Genomic DNA, 25,104 nt, shown 5'->3' on the forward strand with positions numbered 1-25,104 from the left:
TTATAAATCGATCTCTCCAGACTAAAAAGCTGAAACTGAGTTAACTAGAGCATTTGCGCTTTCGGCAAGCGTCATTTTGTCTAAGGTTGTACAGGCAGATTAGAGGAAGTGTCTCAGTGAGGTGCTGTTAGTCTGGTGTCTACTGACACTAATTGCCTTAATGACAAAACTGCTGCGATGGGAATTCGCACTTTGTGAGTGTGTGTGCTGCTTGCCTGTCTGTGTTGTAATCTGTTTACTTAACGTGTAGAGGCGAGACTTCGTCATGCTAATAGTGCTAACTAGGATCCACCGAGCACCTGTCGGTTCCAGACTACAGTCAAACATCGGGAGAATAATGCCGGCCCACAAAAAAAGTACACACAACGCAGCTGCCAACCCTTGAGAATTTAAAGACATGCTCCACCGTGAATGTAGGATCAATACTTCATTGTGATTGTTCAATCGTATCATTTGGTGTACAAATGACTGTTGAATATGGATTGCTAAACTTTATAATTGATTGTTGTCCCAGCGGGTGGTTCAAAAAGGTCACTTTAAGGAAATCTCCATTTACAGGACAGTCAAATTTGCAACAGCTCTGGGTGGCTGTTTCAACTCAACTCAACTTTATTTATATAGTGCTTTTTACAAATTTTCATTGTTTCAAGGCAGCTGTGCATGAGACATATTGACTATAAGCAAAACAATGCAAGTTATATACCTGTAAAAACAAGAAAAGTTGAAAACACAGAAGACAGACATACACACATACAAACGCTCCACAAACACACAATATGCACACGTACTAACACACATAGACACACGGACACGCAAACGGACATGCACATTTAAGATAAAGGAGAGAGAAACACAGATCAAATATTAAACAGACTATAAGTTCCTATATGCAATATTAATTATTTAAAACATTAAAATTATAATTCTAAAATATTTCAGTCATACTAGAGCAAGTCCAATCTATCTGAAGGATTTCTCATAAATTGTTGGCTCAGGTCAATAATACCAAAATAAAACAAAAATAACCTATTTCTGAACAAATATGAAACCTGACATAAAAAAATTAAAAGTACAGGTGGCTCCAGCTACTGCGCACAAGCTGTCAAATACTTATCGCTCTTAACAGAGCGCCCCCCAGATAGCAGTCTTAAATGATTGGCTCTTATTACTGGAGGGCGGGACTTCCATTGCTAGAGTGGTCGTATTGAGCACTGAAAAATATTGAGGTCGCCCAACTGTAACCCTTCCTCACAGCTTGAGAGCCCAGAGGGTGAATCGGGATATCCACCTCTGTCCACCTCCCTCTCAAAACATGAGAGTTCACACAGGGCTTGAGCTGAATGCGGCACGGAGAGCTGCAGGCTGTTCTCAAATCTTCAAATACTGGTAGGGAAGCATCCAACTGAGGCTTTGAAATTTTTATTTAATGTCCGTCAGAGCTGATGCTTCGGGTTTGGGGTTTACAGAAAATCATACCGGTCAGGTATTACTGTGTATCCATCCAAAATTAAAATCCTAAACTGAGGAACATGGATTAATCATTGGTGTTTTATGACCATGAAGAATACATCTCCTTCTGTGTGATCTTCAATGACAGTCGTTGCTAAATGGCCGAGTTCGTATACGAGTCCAAACATCAACTTCTGATAACACGGTCGATTTAAAAGAGCAAACCGTAATGAAATACATATAGAATGTAAAGCTCCATCTGTCAAAGTCTTCAAGCAGGGGTCACGGAGCAGAACACCTTGTCAGTGAAGATGTTGTTCTGTCAGGGACCGTGACCACCTGCATATAGATGTGACGGTCTGACATACATGCCTGACTGACTTTTGAGAGCCTGCTTCACTGTTACCATAGAGAGAGAGTTACACAGTGAGTGAGAGAGAACCTCTCCATGTGTTTTTAACTGCTTTCATGCTTCTTGTAAGCCTAGACTCCTGGTCCCCTAAGGGAAGCTCTAGTCAGATGGAGAAACTTCCCTCATCATGTATTCATCATACAGAATACAGGGCCTCCCCGTTGAGCTGTCGAGAAATGGACACTGGTACAAATGCACACATATACACACGACCCACACTCACATCTACAGACACACAACCACACATACATTTTTAAATCAAGTGTCGTTAATGCAGCGTGAACTAGCCTGAATTTGACATTAAAGGGATAGTTCACCAAAACTACAAAATTCTGTCATCAAATGTCCTTTTAACTAAAGTAACGGAGGCAAGATAGTGAAGCGATGTGCGGTGTGCAAAAACCTCACTCCCCGACCTCAAGAGGCACTGGGATCTTCCTTGTTAGAGCGCCTGACTCCCATGCCGAACCAACCCAGTTCGAGGCCAGTAGATCTGGTTACACTAATATTAACAAAGATTAACAAATACTGAAAAACTATTGCTTATTGTTAGCTCATGTTATTTAATGGATTCAATAATGTTAACAAAAACCTTATTGTAAAAGGTTACCACTAAAATAGTATAAGAAACTGTAAATATGTTATAATAAAGTTATAATTGTTTTTGGTCACACTTTATTTTAAGGTCCAATTCTCTGTATTAATAAACCATTTACTACCTATGGTACCTACTATTTTAACCTCAGTAAACTTCTAATTTGTTGCTTATTTATAGTTATTTATATAGCTGTTAGGTTTAGGTATTGGGTAGGATTAGGAAAGTAGAATATGTTCATGTAGAATATTTGCTTTATAAGTACTAATAAACAGACAATATGCTAATAATAGGCATGCTGATAAGCAATTAGTTAATAGTGAGAATTGGTCCCATATGGAGAACCCTGGTTCTGCCTCATCCTCCATTACATCTTGGGAAATGTTCAGGGCAGTGTATAGTGTGTCATTCCTTAAAATGAATTTGGCTTTACAGATAAAAAGGACTTACCGGTAATCTCCCGAACGGTGCGGAACACATTGAGTTTCTCTGGATCCAGGGGCTCTATATTGTGGTATACATCCCTATAACACATGAAGGCCAATAGAAATCGATGATTATTTATTTATAGCCATAAGAATAAAAGTAATTCTGCTATAAAAACAAAGTTGATTTTGAAGCACACTGAGACAGCCACAGTTCAGCCAAAATTAATTTTTGGTCAACATTTACTCCCCCTCGAGTTGTTCCAAATCTGTATACATTTATTTATTGTGATGAACACAGAGAAAGATATTTGGGAGAATGCTTGGAACCAAACAGTTCTTGGCCACCATTGACTACCATATTAGTAAAAATTGCTTTGTAAATTTCTTTGTTCTGTTGATCACAAAAGAAGACATTTTGAAGAATGTACGAAACCAAACATTTCTGGGGCACTTTTGACTACCATTGTACTTTCCTATTATGGTAGTCAATGGTGGCCAAGAACTGTTTTGTTGCAAGCATTCTTCCAAATATTTTCCTATGTGTTCATCAGAACAAAGACATTTATGCAAATTTGGAGAATCAGGATTTCTGGGTGAACTGTCCCTTTTATATATAACGAACTTTAACAAATATAATACAACTCATTAAAGAGTCCATAAGTCTAAACTTTGGATATCAATTCATTATGGGCAGTGCTCGGTGAGCTTATCAATGCCAGTATGCTGAGTTTTTGTTCTTTATGAGGGTCTATTGAGAAGCTTTTAATAGCATCATTTAGCTTTAGATCTTCAGGGAGGCCATGTACTGTACACAACACCTGCTGATGCAGCATGACTGAGAGTTTGTGCATTGGGAATACGTGTAAGAAATATATGCGATGGACATGATGTCATATGTATGTGTCTCAGTAATGGTGTGTGTGTGTACGTGGTATCCCCAGAGTACGTGCCAGTGTTGGCCCTGGATTGCTCTTTAAAAGCAGAGTCAGCTATGTGGGGTTAGAAGGCCAGCCAATCAGACGCAATGGTGTCAGAAAAAGGCCACTGGGGGGAAGGTCAACTAGAGGTCAAATGACTTCTTGACAATCTGACAATCCAATATTTCTTCCACCTCACAGTGCTTACGGGGCCAATGTGTCTTGTATAAAAGCACATTAACTGCGGCTGTCTTCAGAGACCTTGTGAAAGTCAGCAGTTGGCACAGAGGTCTCGCAGGTCTTTCTGGACTGTCTACACTTACAAAATGTGTTAAATGTGCTTTTAATGTGTCCTATTAAACTGGCAGCTGTACTTTTTACACCGCCATGATGCGAAGTGCTTTTCTAATGCTTATGTTCCACAAATCCCTTCTCGCATCATTAAAGCTGCTGTTGTCTGATAAAAAACACTATAGGTGAAATGGGTTTCTGCGATCCAAAAATCGATATTAAGCCATAATGCAAAATGCCAAAAATGGTGAAATCTTAACACTCACCCTTTAATCCCTGTGATGAGAAACACAAGGTTGCCGTTGATCTTGGTACAATTGATGAATCGGTCAATGTTGCTGGAGTCGACGGTTTGAGCCGCCTGAAGACTGGCAGTGCCAATGCCATCACATGCTGTAAAAGCAGCCAGAACAACCAAGTCAAACGCCGCAAAATTGAATACCATAGTTACATAGCTTTACTTTTTCAAGTGTCTGATATGTTGATGGTGGATTTTGAATAGTGAGAGTACCTTTTGGGCAGATATCAGTGCAGGGAATGCACATCTTGATCCTGTTCTCCTCCACCTCCATCTTGTTGCTCGGACAGGCCCTGACACAAGAGCTGTGGTCCACCACGAAGTTATCTGTCACGCCACACGCAGAGAGAGAACAAACTGTTAGAAGCCCCTGAACAAACTCCAGGCAATCCCTATAATAAAGGCCATTGACATTTTGTAATGGTAGAGAAGAAACATCCATTCTCGGACGAAACCATTAACACGTCTGTTCAGATGCGGTGGGGACTCTGGTGTGCTTTTGATGGAAAAGGCCCATTTCCGCTGGTGTCTGTGCGGCGTGGCATACATCACCCGAGAGGAGAGGGCCAGATAAAAGAAGACTGAGCTTTCACAATCGAACATCTATTTTCAAGATGAACCCACGCAAGGAAGCGCTCAAACCTTGAGCTAACCAATAAGAGAGCATGTTTTTAAATGTGTGTGTTTACGTCCGTTGCATATGAAGAGCACAAGCTTGGTAAATCAGAAACAAATGAGGCCAAAACTTCAAATGACCGGAACAACAAAAAATTGAGTTAAAAAAAACCACTGCGATCAAGCCACTGAGTCACATGACAACCTGAAGAAACACTGCCGTTCCTCTTAGCCTTGTGTGACGGTGCAGGGCAGTCTGGGTAACAGGGCTGGTGGCTGAGTACTCCACAATAACATTCATCATGGACTGAGCACTGAAGTGGGCATCTCTCAGTGTGCAAACCCTTCATTCTACACCAGTGACAGCCCAGCGAAGGGGAATAATGGGGCTGACGCTCACCTATCATCTAGCCATCAATGTTATCATAGCACCCTTTCATTCCGTCCCTGTATTCTCTTACTTTCTGTCTCTATTCACTCCTCTTCAAAGCAGTCAGGTGACAGGAAACTTTCATCGTTTCAATGAAATACAGACAGGATTTCTATCTCTGTAATAAAACCCCAAATATAGCCTTCTTTCATTTTCTTTCTTTCTTTTTTCATTCATTTGCTTTCTTGCTTTCTCTATCTTTCTTTAACATATTTAACATTTACATTCTTTCTTTTACATATCTGTCTCTATGTTTCTAGCATAGTTCTTTCTTCTTTCTTTCTTTCTTTCTTTCTTTCTTTCTTTCTTTCTTTCTTTCTTTTTTTACATTTATGTCGGTCTGTCTGAATGTTTCTTGCATAGTTCTTTCTTTCTCTGTCCATCCATACATCATTCCCTTTGCTTTCTTGCTTTCTATATCTTTCCAATAATGCAATAATGCGTCTTTCATTCTTTCATTCTTTCTTTCTTTCATTCTTTCTTTCTTTCTTTCTTTTACATTTATGTCTGTCTGTCTGAATGTTTCTAGCATAGTTCTTTCTTTCTCTGTCCATACATCCATTCATCTTTTCCTTTTCTATCTGTCTGTCCGCTCATCCATCAATCTATCCATCCTTTCTTTTTTTCCATGTCTGTCTATCTGTCTGATTCTAGTATGTTTCTGTTTCTTTCTCTTTCTCTCTCTCTCTTTCTCTCTTTCTTTCTTTCTTTCTTTCTTTCTTTCTTTCTTTCTTTCTTTCTTTCATTCTTTCTTTCTTTCTTTCTTTCTTTCTTTCTTTCTTTCTTTTACATTTATGTCTGTCTGAATGTTCCTAGCATAGTTCTTTCTCTGTCCTTTCATACATCTTTTCCTTTCTATCTGTCTGTCCGCTCATCCATCAATCTATCCACCCTTTCTTTTTTCCATGTCTATCTATCTGTCTGATTATAGCATGTTTCTGTTTCTTTCTTTCTCTTTCTCTTTCTCTTTCTCTTTCTCTTTCTCTTTCTCTTTATTTATTTATTTCTTTTAAATATTTAAAATGTAAATTCTTTCTTACACATCTGTCTCTATGTTTCTAGCATAGTTCTTTATTTATCTCTTTCTCTTCTTCTTTCTTTCTTTCTTTCTTTCTTTCTTTCTTTCATTAACATATTTAAAATTTAAATTCTTTCTTTTACACATCTGTATCTATGTTTCTAGCATAGTTCTTTCCTTCCTTCCTTTCATTCTTTCTTTCTTTCTTTCTTTCTGTCTTTCTTGCTTGCATCCTTTCTTTCTTTCTTTATATCTCTTCCTTTCTCTTTCTCTTCCATCCTTCTCTCATTCATTTATTAATTCTTACTATTCCTTCCTTCCTTTTCACCTTCCTTTTTCTTTCTTTGCTTTGAATTTCTGCACTCTTCGGATCACTGCCAGGAAAAGAGGAACGAGGTTGACTAGCTGCTAATGGGGAAAAACAGAGGTCAGGAACAGGAATGAGATTCAGCAGATATGATCACTCCTGGGGCTTTATGTGTGGACCGCACCATGTCAGAGAGACTCAGGTGCAGCCGATACGACTCGTTTACATTTAATCTTAAACATGCTTACACGCCTCCCTGTGCGCCTCGACGTGCCACCTGGTAGCCATTTATGTGTCTACTGCTAGAATCTTGTATGAGCATCATGTTTGCTTTTGCTTACGTGGGCACTTTTTGACACAGAATGCTCCATAGGTGTATTTGGCCCGTGGGTTGTGCTCCAGCTGGAATGTGGTGGGGTTGTAGACGAAGGGCTGTGGGCATTGCGTTACACATGCGCCACTGTCATTGAAGTTTGTGCAGGCCTGGAAAAAGCAAACAACATAATTGTCAACATACGCACTAAATAATGAAAATGGCAACCTACACCAATACTACATAATACCAATAATGCAATAATGCGTCTAATAAATAACAATGAGCCCTGCATAAAGTAATAAGAAAGCCGAATAGATCTGACTTCAGAAACATGCGTTTTCTGCCTTAAAGTTGCTGAGATGTAAAAAAAAGAAAGGCATTGATCCAAATCCCAATGCACGCTGTGAAAGTGCATTTTCAATTAAAAGAGAACAGTTGAGAAGTACAATATCAATGATTACAGCTGAGGATAACTAATTAAAATCGGAAAAGTGTGATAAATCGCTTTTCCGAGTGCCTGAGGAGAGAAGAGCAGTCAGAGGCGGTCGGGATATGCCCAGGCAGCCCCTTACAAAAGAGCCACAGAGGTGTGGCCCCGTTCTCATTCACGGCAAGGCATTGTGGTAGGAAATGAGATTTTAATGGTATCTCTAGTGCAAAGAACGTGTCCTATAGGGAGATTTTTTGGTCAAAAGCGAGTCATCTGTAGGCAACATGGAGCTCTTTACAGAAGCACATATCACATCCGGACAAAAACAGCAGATAAGGTATAGAAGAACTGGAATATGTCTGGTGCTATTACTGAATGAGTTCTAGACTCACTAAACCCAGGTTTATGTGATGGCTGATAAGAAGACTGTGAGCATTCAAGGGCTCATTCACTCAGTAGTGTGCTCCAATTTTATGAAAAAACAACAGCAATAGACGGTTCCAGTGGCATCACCAACATAAGCAAACTTTATGTTGCCCAAACTTAACCTCTGGTAGATGCCTGCAAAGAATCAATCCCTGTTCCGTTTTTTTATTTAATTTAATATACAATGAAATATTAATATACCTTAAAATGAATAATAACATATATTTAAATATAAATACATTTTTATATTATAGCCAAAAACAAACTAACAATACACTAGTTTAACCAGGAGATATTTTTGTGCAAATATCTTTAACAGAGACAACAGCATTTTAGTAAATTCCCCTATCTGTGTCTGTAAGTTAGGACTTGCATGGCTACTCAGTTTTACTAGTCGTCCAGAAAAATACCTTATGTACATGATTCCCTACACGCTGTGCAACATTAGCAGTCTGACAGCTAGCTGGAAAGTGACAAATGAAAGCTAATTCGCAAATCTGCAATGACAGATTAACGCTGCTTACATGTGGCATAAACACTGACTAAAACCCCTTTTTATATATGATATTATAATAAATTTTGCATAATTACATTCGGCTGTTGAAAGTTACCAAAAAAGAGGACGGACAAACTCTGGGATGTGATCTGCGATCAGGAGGATTTTCCTTCTGTTTTCAGCTGAAGTCATATTATCCATGATTGATCGACACAGGCCAAAATTATGGATTGCCAACTAGAACCACTAGTCTGACTACAGTTAGTTAAGTTAAAATGAAATTTAAGCAAAAATGTAAATTCTGTCCTCATTTACTCACCTTCAAGTTGTTTAAAACCTGTATAATTTTCTCTGTCCTGTTGAACACATATAAGATATTCTGAAGAATATTGATAACCAAACAGTTCTGGGTCACTATTGACTTACATAGGAAACAAAACTGCTAAGGTAATCAGCAGTGCCCCAGAACACTTCGGTTTCACACATTCTTCAAAATATGTTATTTTGTGTTTAATAGAACAAAAATATTTGAATGTGAGTACACCATGACATAATTGTCATGTTTTGGTGAACTTTCCCTTTAAGAGGTGTGTATAAGGAGTAATGCGTCTTGTGGAGCTTTGTATACTTTGATAGGCTGACTGAGACCAGTTTTTACAGCACCATGCATTGTTGTCTTTTTTGTTGCACAAATTGCTTGTATTGTTTTCTCCTACTTTGTACGTCGCTTTTGATAAACGCGTCTGCTAAATGTAAATAAAAATGTAATGCAGACATACGAAGCAGTCTGTGTCCTTTGGGCCCGAACAGCCCCCAGCACACTCGCGATGACAGCAGTCGCTGACGTACGGCCCGAAACAGCGGCCATCACACTGCTCAGCACAAACCGTCTTCGTCACTGAAAGAGAGCAAGAAAGAGGCTATTAGTGTAAGATACATAACCCATTTTGAAAAAACACTGACTAAGCAAAACAAACAGTATAACTAATGTAATTTTCTTGCCTTACTGTGAGTAAACAAAGCCCTGGCCAGGGAGAACATGTGGAGACATGCGGTCTCTAAGCTAAAAAACTGCTTTCCTCTTTCTGCTAGCGATGTTCACCGTAATGAACACAGACATTTACAGTAATTTCCACCATATGGTATGCAGAATGTATCTCCAGTGTACTGGCTAAATGAGTCTGAGAATGTTTTCTAAAATAAGACAAGAGATACGCAAGTACGCAACTCCAGATGCAAATACTTTGCCTTCGGATTGCAAGTCCACAGTCCTGATGAACATTATTCTTACGGCGCTTTAGAGGTAACAAACTTAGTACTCAAGGGGACTGCAGAATTGCATTTAACCGGATGTGTTATTTTTCCGCTACGAACGTGTTGATCTTAATGAACTTGCTCAGCACAATTTTCTTTAAACTGTTCCTCCACCAGGAGAGCAGGTATCGGCAATTATAATTGTGCAGCTTTTGTATTCATGTACTTGGGTACAGTTTGCAGCTAATGTAAATCTAGATTTAAATATCGAAAACATCTATAGGTTGATCAAAAACTTAAGGTAAAATAGAAATACCTGAAGATCTAAAGTTGAATTAAAGTTTAGCCACTCCTCTACCATCTCAGCCCTGGACAGATCATCATTTTTTTAAAGAGTTCACATTTTCAGTACATTATTATATGGAGGACCAGTGTGTTTTTTTGTGTGCATAGATTGAAAGCAACTTACACAAGCTGGCCTTCCTTTATAATACTATTCTACCACTGCCATTTACAGCAGAGCAAAGCCATTACTGCACACAGACCAAATGGCCTATTTAACAAACAAAAATACATTTTACTGAACTAAAGACCCGCTCAGAGGAGCAATGACATGTTTTCATTTGCCATAAAGGAGGCTTTTATAAAAAAGATCTCTTCATACAACATCATTCTGATAGAAAACACGGAATGCTATCAAACTAAATAATTATCCTTCAAGAATTTCATTAGGGGCTTAACGGTCATGTTTTATAGCGCAAACACATTTTAGGTCAAGAACCGTTTCTTTTAGTTAGATATAATCCCCGCTTAGCAATTTACAAACTAATGGCGAATGTAATCGAAATGAGAATTTTTTTTATATTTGAATAGACTATATTGAAATTTAAAATGAAGAGAAATTAAGATTTAACTTTGCTAAAATGACAGGGATAAAAAAACAAAAATGCGACAAGAATGTTTAATGTCCTCAATTTTGTGAAATAGCTTCATTAGTGTACGATTAAACTTGAATTTATTTCACAGTTGCACAGTTACTCCATTACTTCATCCTTATCATTTGGGCAATTAAGGAGTACTCGAGCTAGGCGACTGGAGACAGCTCCGGATGTAATCGCTGTCACACTCCATGGTGAAAAAACGGAGGTGAGGAGGGTGAGATGACAGGAGAACAACGATGGGATTTATCTTGTGCAGAGCAGTGACATGTAGTCTAGTGTCTTTGTGCAGAGAGTGCAAATACTTCCTTATGACTATCTAAATGAGATCAGAATAAACTAGGGAGAGAGAGAGTGAAGAGAGCGAGAGAGAGAGAGAATGAGAACACAGTATTTACATTTTCAGGAAATGGAAAATGTTTGTGACACATGTTGCACAATGCAGATATTTGCCCAATCATATAAAACTGAATATGTCATTCCTCATTAGGCCTTTATATTCTAAAACAGATTAATGTAGCAAGATTTGTGGTTTTCAATTTAAAGGCTGAGAAAGAGAGAGTGAGAGAGCGAGAGAGAGAGAGAGAGAGAGAGAGAGAGCAGCAAAGCATGGTTTCCCCATTTGAATAACCGTTTTCGTTTAGAATTCTTAAAAATGGCATAAAAAAACAGAAGTGAATGAGTAAAATGAGTGTGTTGGCACACAGATGGAGAGAGTGAAATTACAGATACATTTACAGAAGAGAGAGGACATCGGAAGCACATTATGATAAATTATAGAGTGTTTGAGCGGAGAAAAGACTCATACTGCTCCACTTGACCGGCCAAACCATTTTACTGTATAGAGGAGTCTTTAGAAATGATCGTTCATTAAACGAATAAATGGCAATATCACTCTGCAGAACAAGGTTGAGGTTCATGACATTTTTCCTGCAATTCCGTAAATGCTATTATAGGAACGGCAGTGAGATTGCTCCGCTCTGCACATCTATGTGATGATACTGTCATGTACACAAAAACATAGTCTTGATAGCCAGACATCACTTTATTAGGTCCAAACAGAATCTGTTTTGCTATTTTCTGTGCAATGTTAATAAAATGGATCGCACATTTGCCTTCTTTGTTGCAAAACAGAGCAATACAGTTATAATAGCAGGGGAATATGGAGGTAAATTTGAAGAGAAATGAGATACATATTGTTTTTATACATCTCTCTGAGACTTCAACAGAATATAAGGGCACAATGTAGTCAAATGTGTTAAATTGAGCTGAAAGTTCTACACACTCATTGTCAATTGAAAGCATTAAGCCGTAAAATTTAATTAAAAAACATGCAAGGGCAGGTGTTGTGTATAACTTTGTGAATGATAGACAGTTTCCATGTTACCACCCTATTAGCATCCATTTGCTCATGCTAACAATGTAACATCATGCAAATTATACAGCATTATGTTTCCAATTTCACAATAATCATGCTTTCTATTTTTTTCGTGCACAAAAACGCAATATGAGGTGAGTGTTTTGACTGCATTTTTTGAGGCGACGGTAATGACATGTTTTTGAACGGTCTGACTTTGTGCTTGGGCCGGTGATGAGAACATGTCGAGGGAAATCACAGTTACGATGTGTTGTGATCAAGCATGTCGAGAGGAACTCTGAAAGGGAGGCAGAAAATCCAGCTGTGTGTCACTTTTGGGAAACTGAAGTAATTAATCTTGCTAGTTTTAAGTGCAGCTGGTTTCTGCGTTACAGGTGTGAGTAGAGGGAGAGTCAGGCTGCGAATGTCCTCCATGGGGAGGGCAGAGATGTGGCGTGGCCTGCCGGATGGTGCCATCATCGGGGCCGACAGAAAAATCTGGAGAGCTCTTACAGAACAGAATGACCTCTGGCAGAGTCTGCCAAATGTCTAAATGTCATTGTATTTGATTCAAGAAAGGTGTTTCGAAGGTTCAGAGTTCTTTTAACTTGCTTAATGCCAATAGAAGAAAATTAAATAATGTTTAACTAAAGAATAAAGCTATTGTACACTGAGATTTCACTGTGATGTTAGGGCAAGTGCAGGATGTTGCTGTTATTGGAAACTAAAAAAATAAGGGACTAGGTACATGTACTGTATATAGTCACTATTGACACTCACAGCTTTGACATTGGTTCTCCTTTGGTCCCCAACATCGTCCATTGCATGCTCTGTGACATCTCTGACCTGCAACCAGAAAGAAACAAAATATATAAACCATACTTCACAATCCTGTGTATGGCAATATATCATTTAATTTATCAAAATCTATTGGATCATAAAAAGGTGTTACAAAATTAAGAACACAGAAATTAACTTAAAAAATGTAAAAATATGTTTTCAGATTCTTCACATCTAATGTCCAAATAATAATAATAATTATTAATTTTACAGAGTAATACAGTTTTTTTTATCAGCTTAAATTTATTTTTTATATACGTCAAATTATAGAAAAGGCTGCAAATTTACAAGAAAAATAGAAGAAAACATGTATTTTTCTGAATTACATGCTGACGATGAATTGCAAAAAAATTACAGTCTACTTTTGAAATACCGTCGAAAACCGTTAGTTAAATGATATTGTACAGATTATATTTTTCACAGGATATTTTTAACAGGTAATCTTAATTTAAAAGATATTAATCATGCTTAAAAAAATTAATAGCTAATTTATAAAACAAATAAAAAATTGGTTACATTAGTAAAAAGTAATAGAAAAACGTCTTATTATGACTTTTTGAGCACGTTTTTACATTTTGAAGATATAACAAAGAGTTTTCCATTCAATTTATTTATATAGCACTTTTCAAAATGTGCATTGTTCGAGAGAAGCTTTACCACAGCAAATAAGAAAAACACAGAAAGGCAAAACACAGCACAGTGCATGGTGTTTATAGAACTAGCAAGATCATTCTAATAAATAATATCTAATAAAATAAATAAATGAATAGATGCAGTCTCCCAGTGACCAAGCCGACACTGCCCTACTGTTTTGATGCTTAATTTATGGTACAATTCTACTATCATATTTTTCTATCATATTGTTCTTGTAGTCATTCATACCGACCTCAATCAAATCTGTCAAAAGACTTTTTCACATATTCTATGCAAATGTTTTTTCACAGTCTACAGAACTATAATCGTATTGAGCATGAAACATAATAAAATTCAAAATATTTATTAAACCAAAGGAACAAGGTACGTGTAGAACTTTTTTCGTAAATGAAGTTTTCTTCTGCTGGGTTTAACGCTGATATCAAAGTTCAACAAAAAATTTTTAAAGCAATGCTGAATTAAATGCCTCTGATTCTGTTTTCAGACAGAACTCGCTCGTGCGCTCTAAACCTGTTCCGGCGTTTTGGGAAAGAGCCCCTGACTGACAGAGCAATATCTTCACTGACCTCCCCAGAGCTCTGCCAGCGTCTTTCCCGCTCCAGAGAAGATGCTCTGTATGGCTTTGCTACACTCATCTGCTGGGCTGTTTCCGTTTTTTCAGCCAGCCGAGCTTAATTGACTGTCGGGTAATTGCAGTGTGAGGATGTCTGACTGATGGAGTGTTGTCCCCAGTTTCTGTTCCACTTCACTTAAGAGTAATTATACTTGTGGCTTACTCACTTCAACTACACGGGCCAGCCACTTTTGACTATCTCCCCTTCGTCACCAATTTTGTGCTTGCTCTGCTTTTGTTTTTTGTCCTCCCATATCCTCTGACAATGACTCAGTGTTCTTAAATGAGATTCTCAGGAAGGGTTGGCCCATTTTGTTATAGCCTAGTTAAGAATAGTTCACCCGAAAATTAATAATTATTTAATCATCCTCATAAAATAACTTGTAGTTGATAGATCCTCTGATAGCTTTGTGGGAGACCAACATTACGGGAGTTATGAGCTTATCGATGGCGGATGGCAGCAAAACAAAATATTGCTAAAATACCAGAGAGTTTGGAAAATCCGTGATTCTATCTGCCCAATCAGTGACCTGTGTGTAGACAAGTCACATTTTGGTATCGGTACAGTGTGCTTGGAACCTGAGCCGAGGTGGTACCAAAAAAGTATGAGGTACTAGGAACTGTCCGACCAGTACCGTCCAGTACTATCTAGTGGAAAAGCGCCAAAAGAATGAGTTTAAATAAATCTAAATCAGTGATTGAACGTGACAATCACCTTGAAGTGTGATCAAGGTCTCAATGTTTACACTAGCCATCAAGATTATTCTATGCTTTACCTTCTGTACAGCCGTCTCCAGCCCAATCTGAAGGTTAAGTATATTGGAAAAAGTAATTGATAAACACTGGTAGGTAGGGCAGGACTGCGTTTTAGAGAGCATTTGTTCTTCCAAGAGGTTTTTGAAGAGCCAATGTAAATAGCCTCACTAAATAACTAAATAAAATCAATGAAGACATCTCCTTCCTCAAAACAACAAGAGATGATTAAAATATCCCTGACAGTGAGAGAAAATGGATCAAGGATTGATAGATCAGATTAGTGCAAACCCATTATTTCTATCGCTGTCTTCTTCTGTTGCAATGACAAAATTATTTGTTACTTTATTTGCGTTCAGATAGAACCGGGAAAACATGTTTGATATATGATTTGACTTCAATGGTAATGTTGCTCTTATCAAATACAGAGACTGCATCCGATTTAAACGTTGCACAATTTCATCCATAGTTCACACTTGAATCATATCGGCTGTGTTGAAATTATAGATTTTCATTAAAAATATACATTTTACATTTACTCATTTGGCAGACGCTTTTATCCCAAGCGACTTACAAGTAGGGTGCAGTGGGTAGCTATCACTGCAGAGCAAACAGGGATAAGGTGCCTTGCTCAAAGTCATTTCGTGGTGGCACTGAGAATCAGCGACCTTATGGCTACGAGTTCAACCCCCAACCACTAGACCACAACTTACCACTAACAGCGATTCAAATGATCAAATTAGGGCAATACTCACAAGAGCTGCTGCTATTGGACGGCACAACCAGGTGATCAGTCCGGGCGTTCTTTACAATGTCCTGCCAGTGGATGGTATCAGCATGACACAGGAACTTGTTCTGGTCCACATACACCCCTCCATTCAGAATTTCTGTCAAAACACAAAGGAATCAACCTCAGTGATGTACATCAAACATATCATTCTAGTCAAGGTGACCTCATCAATGCCTTGCATTATTGTTAAAGGAATAGTTCACACAAAAATGAAAATTCTGTCATGTTTTACTCACCTTCAGATTGTTCTTAACCTGTAAAAATGTCTTTGTACTCTTGAACACAAAGGACGATATTTGGAAAAAATTCTGTAACCAAACAGATCTCACCCCACATCGACTCCCATAGTATTTATTTACTCTAATATGTCTGTAATGGGGGATGAGATCTGTTTGGTTACTGACATTCTTCCAAATACATTCCGTTATGTTCAGCAGATCAAAGAAATGTATACAGGTTTAGAGGGTGAGTAAATGATGACAAAATTTAGGTTGTAGACAGTAAAGTTAGCTCTCTGAAGATCATAGAAAATTAAAACATTTTGATGTCTGCACAAACTGACTCATTTTGACCCTCAACCGTCACCGATCCTCTACTTCTATTTGAGATTAGGATAGTCAGCAACATCCCCCATTGACCCCCAAACATCCGGAATCCGTAGTTGAATATGACAGATGCTTTAACAAAGAGGCAGGACAAATATAACTCTTATTGCTATTATTAATAATCTGTTTTTGTCTCGATTTCCTTCTTACGGTTTGGCCCATTGAGAAATGACTTCTCTCAGCAGATTTGAACAGAGAAAACAAAACAATTACATTCCTTGACAATGTCAGATCAGTCTCAGATTTGAATCTCTGGCATTCTGGACAGCAGTACTAACAGGTTTGTAATTTCACATTTTATCTGCAGGGAGATGCTTCGCAATCCCTTGCCCCAATGTGCATTATAGCGTCTCACACGGATCACCGGATTTGGAAAGAACTCAATCTGGGTTTCCCCTCCCAAGGCTTTCACAAGTGAGATGTCCCTGTGTGGGTACACGGTGCAACGATGAACATTATATGATCTTAATATTTCCCATAAACCGGCGTCTGGAGTAATCCTCACTCGCGTGGACAAAACAGTGGAAAGCTTATGGCAGATTTGCATTATTTACAGTACCAGATTTCTCTTTAGCGGCTGTATGCGATTAACCGGGTGGCGCTAGAACAGATGAGACATATTCATAACCACGGGCCTTCTGAAACTGATAATAGCCTAACAAAAGCTTGATTAAACTGTACGCCACGGATGATTGGAGACGTTGTTATTGTGTATTTCCTTTCTCTCTACAGGGCATTGCGAAACCTGTCGTTCAACGGATAAATTAATTTTAGCGTTGCTTCCGTCTGGCATGCCGGGAGGGATGAACGTAAATGTCTGCCGCTTTCCTGGAGGCAGGAATCAGATAAACAAATAAATAGAATGGCAGGTAAAATCTGCATGGGGTCCTCAGGCGGCCCAGCCCATTGAAGAAAGCTGCTTGCTCTCAGTTTTTTTCTGAAGTGTGCACATCAGATTAGAACACCAATAAAAAACACAGGGTCAGTCAGTACCTATTTTAATTGATAAAGTTCCTATTTTATATCATAAAACCTTGATCATACAGAAGCAGATCAAAGCACATATGGCTTGCATCATTCCAGCTTCCTGAGATGACAGATATACTGTAGATAGTCTATTCATATGATGACCTTTCCCAAATGTGTTTTTACATACATGCAGTCATCATATAAATCAGCTGTCCACACCCAGAAGATTGCTGCCACTTGTATCATTAATCATTTATAAACATTTTTGTAGAGAAACATAGAATAACAAGTTTAATATATAAAAAGGTCAGTTTCACAATATCTTTACATGAAATGACTACTGCGGAATACAACGGACCAGTTTAATTTATGTCTCTCTTGTTGCAAGTCGAATTTTATAACATATTTTCTATTTTATGAATGAATTGCCTATTGCTTATTTCCTTATTTAGATTAAACATTGACCTTAGATGTCATTTCTTTGATTATTTTTTTCTATTTATTTTTATTTAGCAAACATTATAGCAAGAAAAAAAGACATTTTAAATGCATATATTTGTGCTTGTTGACATGTTGCAATTTCACATTGTGTATTGTATTATACACTATTTTACATTAAAATCCGCATCTAAATTTCACACCTGGCACAGATTGGCAAACAAGTTACTTTTATCAAAGGACACACAGCTGGAGGGATAGAAGAAAACACACACACACATCTTTTCTAGATGCCAGAACTGGCACTCGGTTCAGTAAAGTGTCTCCCTACACAGTTGTGACAGCTGGCCTCACATCGGGACTCATTCAGATGACTGTTTGACTTCCTCTTACGTCCATAAAAGCCACAGGTTCAGTTTTGTCTCAAATGGAGTGAAAAATACTTTCCAGTAACGTCGCTTATAATGCTATTCTGCAAGTTTCCATCATTGAGCCGGCATTATGGGATCACAGTGTAAATGTAATGCTGCCTATATAGGCCGCTCACTAGGATTTGGAACACAGTCTTTTTCTCTATGTCACACATGCAAGCAGACGTGAATGAGAATTCAAGTATGTGTATATCACTGCCCTGGATAGATGGACATTCAGACAATAGAGGCTTTATTGAGCCAGTTAGCTAAATGGAACAGCATAATACATAATATTGACACCAGAGATATATGTTATACAAATCTAAAACGCAAGACCTTCCATCAGCTAAACTTCAGAATCTATACAGCATTCTCCTCATGCATCTTCATCTACTGTAACACTTCAGTCTCAAAAAATAAAAGATCAAATATATCCAGATTATTGCCATCTATTTATCAAACAGTGGCAACATCAGCGCAACCTCACTCCAGTCACCGGCAGCAGACTGGCTCTACATGTGGCGCAGAGGGACCTCGGTTGGCAGGGCTTATGAGGAATGATACACCAGACAGTGCCAACTTCCCCTGCCGCCACTGTACAAATAGGTGATCTTATGCGCTATCCATCAAAGTGAGGCTCCGCACCGCACAGACCGGCCTCTCCAGTCGCGTTACCAAGGAGATGCTGTCTGGGTAAAAAATGTGGCGAGTAAAGTTGAACAAACAATGAGAGGGAACACTGAATGATTTTTCTTATAGACGAGTAGAACAAAAATCAGCCAAAAGAAAAAACATTAAAGCTTATGTATGATACGTTTCACTTGTAGTTTTAGTGAACGTTATTGCTCTTGTTCCCAGTGCCTAAGGGTATCATCTATTTCAAAATGTTGGTCCGGAGACCACCGCCTCCTTAAAGTAACAAGGGGTCTCCAGAATATTTCAAGGATAAACAAGCAAAAATGGAAAAATGTCTACAGAACGTTATTGCAGTTTTGTTTCTTCTTTTTTGCAAAATGGATCATTTCCAAAATTGAGGGTACAATTTACATGCTGGGATTGAACAAGACCGAAGACAGACCTGTGTCAAGAATTTTTATGGATGTCTATATATCACTAGATGTGTACGTGTACAAGATTGGTTGATCCTATATGTCAGATAACGTTTTTAGCATTTTTAGGTTACCTCACTCTGATTCCCGATGAACCACGCATTATCTTTAGAATGAATGAAAAATGTGCGCGTACTACTAAAGCACTATCACACTAAGATCGCACTGAACTGTTTGCTAAAGTTTTAGCCACAATGAGCTTCAATGATAGGTTTTTCATGAACACTTCAACCAAGGTCCGAGAAAGAAAGAGCTCCTCACTTAAATTTAGAGGAACATTGGTGGCAAAAATAAAACATAGACCGACTCCATTTGAATTTAATTGCACTTTTATGTATTTAACTACTGACCTGCAAAGAACAACGGCTTTAATTTAACTACATAAAAGCATTTATGAGGAGTTGATGCCGCAGGCGTTCGGGGGAAGGCGCGGACCTGTGCAGCAGTAGTTCAGCGGGCGTTCATGCCGCGCCGGCTGCAAGCAAATGCACTTTTAACGAGACACTGTTGACATTCAAGCATGAGTGGCTACGGCTGGCAAAGCATCATGGGAGCCTCTTGATGGTCCAAATATGACTGTCGCTGACAGCAGAACATGTGTTCTTCCCGTTACATGTGTCTGTTTCGGTCCTTGGAATTCTTCTGGACCAAGGACCCTCTCTTAGCACACAATGCATCATTTTTTTTGCTCAAGAGTGCCGACAGGCTGCGCAGGGACAAAGAGCCGACCAGATAATGACTCTTGAAAACCAATGACAAAGGCAATAAATAACGGGCAGGAACTGCATTGAAATAAATCCCTTTCAAATCCAACCAAGGTTGATACAAAGAAAAAAAGAAAAAAAAATTTGCGCGTAAAATAGGATGCCCTGTCTGTTCACAGGAGGGCAATTTTTATGGACAAATGTTATAAAGGAAATTGTCACTGAAACGGCATGATATATGAGCAATAAAGTATTGAAAGTGTATTAAACGCTGTGAATAGAAGTTTGTAGCAAACCCCGAGTGCAAAAAGACAGTTGTTCACAAAACAGTCAAATAAAACGGATACTGCTAAATAATGTGAAAATGCATTTGAAATCCTGTCTCAGTTGTGTGTATGAGGACCGGGTCAGGGTTCAGGTCTGGATGGCTATTAATGTATTATTGTGCTCTGCAACAAGAATAAATAAACTGCTAGAGGGATGAGGGTCTCAGACTGTTAGGGGGGATTTACCTACAATCTGCTTCGCCTCCCACACAGCAGCAGTGACTTCCTCACAGCGGTTATTGTATTTAAAGAAGGCTGATTACATTTAGTTATCCCGATGCAATTGTTTTCTTTGAATGTCTATGAAAAATGGCCTAGATTAAAGGCTTATGGAATTATCCGGGGCAGAGAGCATCTGCTTTTTTATAAAAAAAAGAAGAGGAAAGGTGTTAACAGCATGGAGTAAAGGGAATACAGGAGGGCAAGACTTCTCTCTCTCGTTCTAATAACTGGAATGACCTCTATGTTACCGTTTCTGGGTCAGGTATTGTAGGTGGGCTTGTTTGCTGAATTAAAGCAGTGAAACGGCTGCATACAGTGACACACTTATGAGAATATACATCTAAAATGAAATCCTTTAGGAAACAACATACAGTAATGCTATGTCCGCAGTTAAAGACCGTCATCCATGTTAATGTACAGCACATGTGGTTTTGGCCAGATATCTCCACTGGGAAGATGTGAACGCAGTTATGGCAGGTCAACGTTGTGATGAATGATGTTATAATAGAGCTGTGCTATGCATGCCTGAATATGACTACAGTGAAGACTTAGGGGTTATGGGTTAAAAGTAATGCATGTGACATTGTATTACAAATGAAAACAAAGAAAAAAAATAGAGCTTAAAAGCTTCTTGAATGAAAATAAAATCAGTATAATAGATAGGGAAGCACAGGAGGATTCTGACTGATGCTTTAGATATTAGAGCAAAACCTGGTTCACCTCATTGAGCTTTGTCTCTGGAAACTCCATTGAGACAATAAAAACGACATACCAAAATGAGACCCATGAGAACCTGAATACAAATAACCCCACTGTGACCTAACTTGACCTTGGATAACGGTCACCCTTAATTCCCTTGTTTGGCAGCAGAGAAAGCGGCAGAATGCCATTGAATTTATCCTCTGAATTTTATAACCGCCTAAAATAGACTATAAAGCCATAGATGATTATTGTTCATCGAAAATTAGAGTTTAAGCTATTTTGTGTAATTTCTGAGACATGAGTGGCACTAATTAAAATTGCAAAAATAACCATTTTGAAAATGGAGTTTACAAACACGTCTCACAGTTTTTAAGCAAAAGTCTCTGATGGTAATAAATGCTGTAAGAATTGCTGTCCGAACAGTTTCTATTCTTTCTTTCCAAGAAAGCATCTAACAGATGATAGACCTGCAATGAAACCAGAATCATTAACTGAAATTAGAGTAAAACCAAACATATTTGTCTTCCTCATTTCCGATTAAGTAAATATGTTGGTTCCAACATGGGTTCATGAAAAGTGCTACAAAGGGATGTAAGAGGGCTAAATTAGGAAATTTTAAGAATAATAATTTCAGTTTATGCTTAGATCCCTATTCGAGAGGCCAGGTGGTGAAAAGAGGGAGGGGTTTCGGGTATATTTAGCAGCATGCATTCATCCGCATGGCAGACCCCACCTGGGTGGCCCAAACGCTTGGCAGGACAGCAGCATGGTCTCTTCATGTCCTATTACCCTCCACTGCATTAAACACAGTCATAAAACACCTTTTTTTGTTTCACTACGCAAAAAAATAATCATGTTAATTATTAAGCCATGGAGGGGACAGGGAAAGACCTTGGTGTGCCAGTTTGCAGAAACATCTACACACACAAGATTCACCACTTCAGATGCACACCAGCTGTTTTTTATTTAGCATTATTTTGTGAGTTACCAAACCAGCTTTATTTACTTCATTATTATTACTTAAAGATCGAGTGTGTGATGTTTAGCTGCATCTAGTGGTGCGGTTGCGAACTGCAACCAACGGCTCACTCAAGCCGTCCATTTTGAGGCACTACGGTAGCTGACACATGGCTAATGGCTGGAATACACAAACACATGACTTAAAATCTGAACCGATATTTTTTGAACTAGACATCATACACTTGCAGACTTTTTGAAAGTTTCAGATAGAAACACACTAACTGATCAAATCTGCAGACTGCACAGACTTTCTGCAACAAGTCCAGACTGAAAATTTGGGCAATATATGAGCAAAAGTCTTGTAGTTTATTTTAGCCTTAAGATTTCGTCACGTTTTCACTTCTTTGCCTAAGGAAACAAAAACATAACCCTTCATTATGTAATTCCTCTGAAGACATAGTTATGAATATTATATTGCATTTCTGTCAATAGATCTTCCAAACAAATTTCACACTGGATCTCTAATCAAAAAAATCCAGCAGCAGTTTGATTGATACTACTTGGAATGCACAATAAAAAAACATCATGTTTAAAGTTCTGATGAACACAGAAATACATTTGAAAGAATGCTTATAACCAAACAGACTTTTCCCCCTATTGACTCCCATGGTAGGAAAGTTACCTTGGGATTTTTTTTGTTCTGTCAAAAAGAAGACATTTTGAAGAATGTAGGACAGCAAAGAGTTCTGGGGCACTTTTTTTATCAGGTATGGTGACCCATACCCAAAATGTGACCTCTGCCTTTAACCCATCCAGAGAGTAATGTACACTACTGAGGTATCCCTTTAATTGTTTCATGTGCTGTAGCCATTTGGCAGGTAAAGTCATCTTAATACGCCTTTGTATTCCCCAGAGGCAGTTCTAGGGTCAGTGGATATCCAGGGCTTATTCCAGTGGCAATGATGTATGCACTTTGTTTAAAGTTACATCAACAAAAGCTGTTTAACTTTAAATTAAGAATATTTTTTAATTGGGGCATACGATTCAATTCTTCACAAATACAATGCTTGCTTTTTTATACAGATTTTGCCCAATCATCCAACGCTGACTGTTCATAATTTGTAATCAAACACAGTGAACGCATTTAAACGACAAATCCAGAGCCATGACACCAAGCTAATTATGAAGCTGCCTACAGAACATTCAAACATTATCAACAAAATGTATGACCACAAAGTGAGAATATCAGACATTCTAGGATGTTAAATGTTCAAACACAAACATCAGCATAGAGAAAGTTAAATGCGCACAATTAAAAATATGCCTCAAGGCGTTTGGAAAAAAAAGCATCATGTCCCCTAAGAATGTCTGATCAGGGTCAGGTGAACCAATCCTTAATCCAGCAATTGATTAGATGAGCAGTTGATTCTGAAAATTCAATGGACATCCCTATCAAAAACAAGAGCTGCCGTCTCTTATAAAAGGTCAAATATTTTGTAAACATTATGAAGATGAATTGATAGACGACCTTTTAAAGGAAGCCATGTCTGGGCCGATTTCCGATTGCATTAGTCTTCTTCGATGTTCCCTTCAATGTATATGATGCCATATAATCAATCAGAATATGTTGTATGATCTGTGCTATACGTGGTACTTCTAATAGACACATAATTCACATCTTAATGCATAAACACCTCTCTATTGCATGAACATTATGTCTCAAATTGACCAATCAACCTATTACATTTCTTCTTCCCACCCCCCTGACATTGTGGAAATTAGAGGTCTGTGATAGACAGGAGCGAAGATAATTGGCTTTACAATCGTAAGTGTTTCAATAGTGTTTCCCGCTGTGTGCTTGATGAAACAACGTTAAATTAAAAACAGGAAACATAGAACAGGGGGCTAGTAGGGGTTGGATGCATATCTTCCAGTAGGCTTGTAGCTTTACAAAGAACTCCTGGTTTAAGGTGAAGTTTAAGAAGTTGATGCTGAACGAGATGTGAATGATTCAAATCAAAAGACGGCAAAAATATTATAGTACGTGTGTGTGTGTGTGTGTGTGTGTGTGTGTGTGTGTGCATGTGCGTCTGGTTTGTGTTCACTCCATCACAGAGTCGCACATCAAAAAAAGAAACACTCGCCATAACCCGCTGAGCGTTGCAATGCCATGGTAGATCACTTGCTACGTATACATCATCTCAGACTGATCAGGGTGATTGAGGTCTCGTCTGTGTCTGGGATAAGTGCAACTTTGATGACTCCTCCTGTTCTGCACGCCTTCCAGTATTGTGGCTGATTTTCAGCTCCAAAATATAGCCCCGGGGCTCGAGAGATGTGGAGAAAATGTTTTGATTATTAATTGACATTAAAATTCTTTGCACGACTCTCATTAACTTTTAATGAGGCCCGAGTCTGATATCTGAGAGGGTGGAGAGCTGAAACAGCTTGGAGTGGACAGGCGAGCAAGTTTTGCAGCTTTATGAGTGCTGTTCATACACACAGTGTGTGAGAGAGAAAGAGACAAAGGTGAGGCGTGAGTATGCAGCTCATCTTTGGTTGGAGTTCCTGCACTACGCCTGGCCCTCCAACCTTGTGTGCTGCCTGTACTGAATTATTCAACATCTAGAGCCGTTCTACTTTTTTATCTGCGCGTTTTCTCGTACTGCTTCTCTCAATTCCATGCATTGGCGTGTCTCCAAACATTCACAAAACACACACAGACAATTATAATCAACCGCATAAACCACAGCTCAGGATCACAGACCAGCTCTCTCTCTCTGTGTGTGTGTGTGTTTGTGTATGTGTGGGTGAGTCTGCCAAACATAATGACTGATTTCACAAAGGTTCGAATCAAATTGTAAAGTCAGGTGCTAACAACACCCTAGAGACTTTTAACTCCATTAGCAGCGGTTTACAGGTAATGGAGACAAATGGGGGAAGCAACAACATGTGGATGTCAAAGCTCACTTAACACTGGTGCACGCTGCTATCTGAACTCTGTGCTGAGCAGAACAAACGTGCTAAAA

The 25,104-nt window shown here is 38.6% G+C and overlaps 1 protein-coding gene across 4 annotated transcripts in view; it reads right to left on the reverse strand.

Moving 5' to 3' along the window:
* The window catches only part of LOC130427232 (receptor tyrosine-protein kinase erbB-4-like), a 243,296-nt gene that overhangs the window by 60,129 nt on the left and 158,063 nt on the right, over nucleotides 1–25,104 (reverse strand). For all 4 annotated transcript variants that reach the window (XM_056754500.1, XM_056754498.1, XM_056754499.1 and 1 more), the window contains 7 exons: nucleotides 15,593–15,724; nucleotides 12,758–12,823; nucleotides 9,208–9,326; nucleotides 7,102–7,243; nucleotides 4,604–4,717; nucleotides 4,359–4,485; nucleotides 2,907–2,980 (listed from right to left, as the gene is read on the reverse strand). In XM_056754500.1, the coding sequence (XP_056610478.1) occupies nucleotides 2,907–2,980; nucleotides 4,359–4,485; nucleotides 4,604–4,717; nucleotides 7,102–7,243; nucleotides 9,208–9,326; nucleotides 12,758–12,823; nucleotides 15,593–15,724 (774 nt within the window). The remainder of the gene's footprint in view (nucleotides 1–2,906; nucleotides 2,981–4,358; nucleotides 4,486–4,603; nucleotides 4,718–7,101; nucleotides 7,244–9,207; nucleotides 9,327–12,757; nucleotides 12,824–15,592; nucleotides 15,725–25,104) is intronic.

This window comes from Triplophysa dalaica, chromosome 8 (genome assembly GCF_015846415.1).
Source record: "Triplophysa dalaica isolate WHDGS20190420 chromosome 8, ASM1584641v1, whole genome shotgun sequence".
Classification (NCBI taxonomy): Eukaryota; Metazoa; Chordata; class Actinopteri; order Cypriniformes; family Nemacheilidae; genus Triplophysa; species Triplophysa dalaica.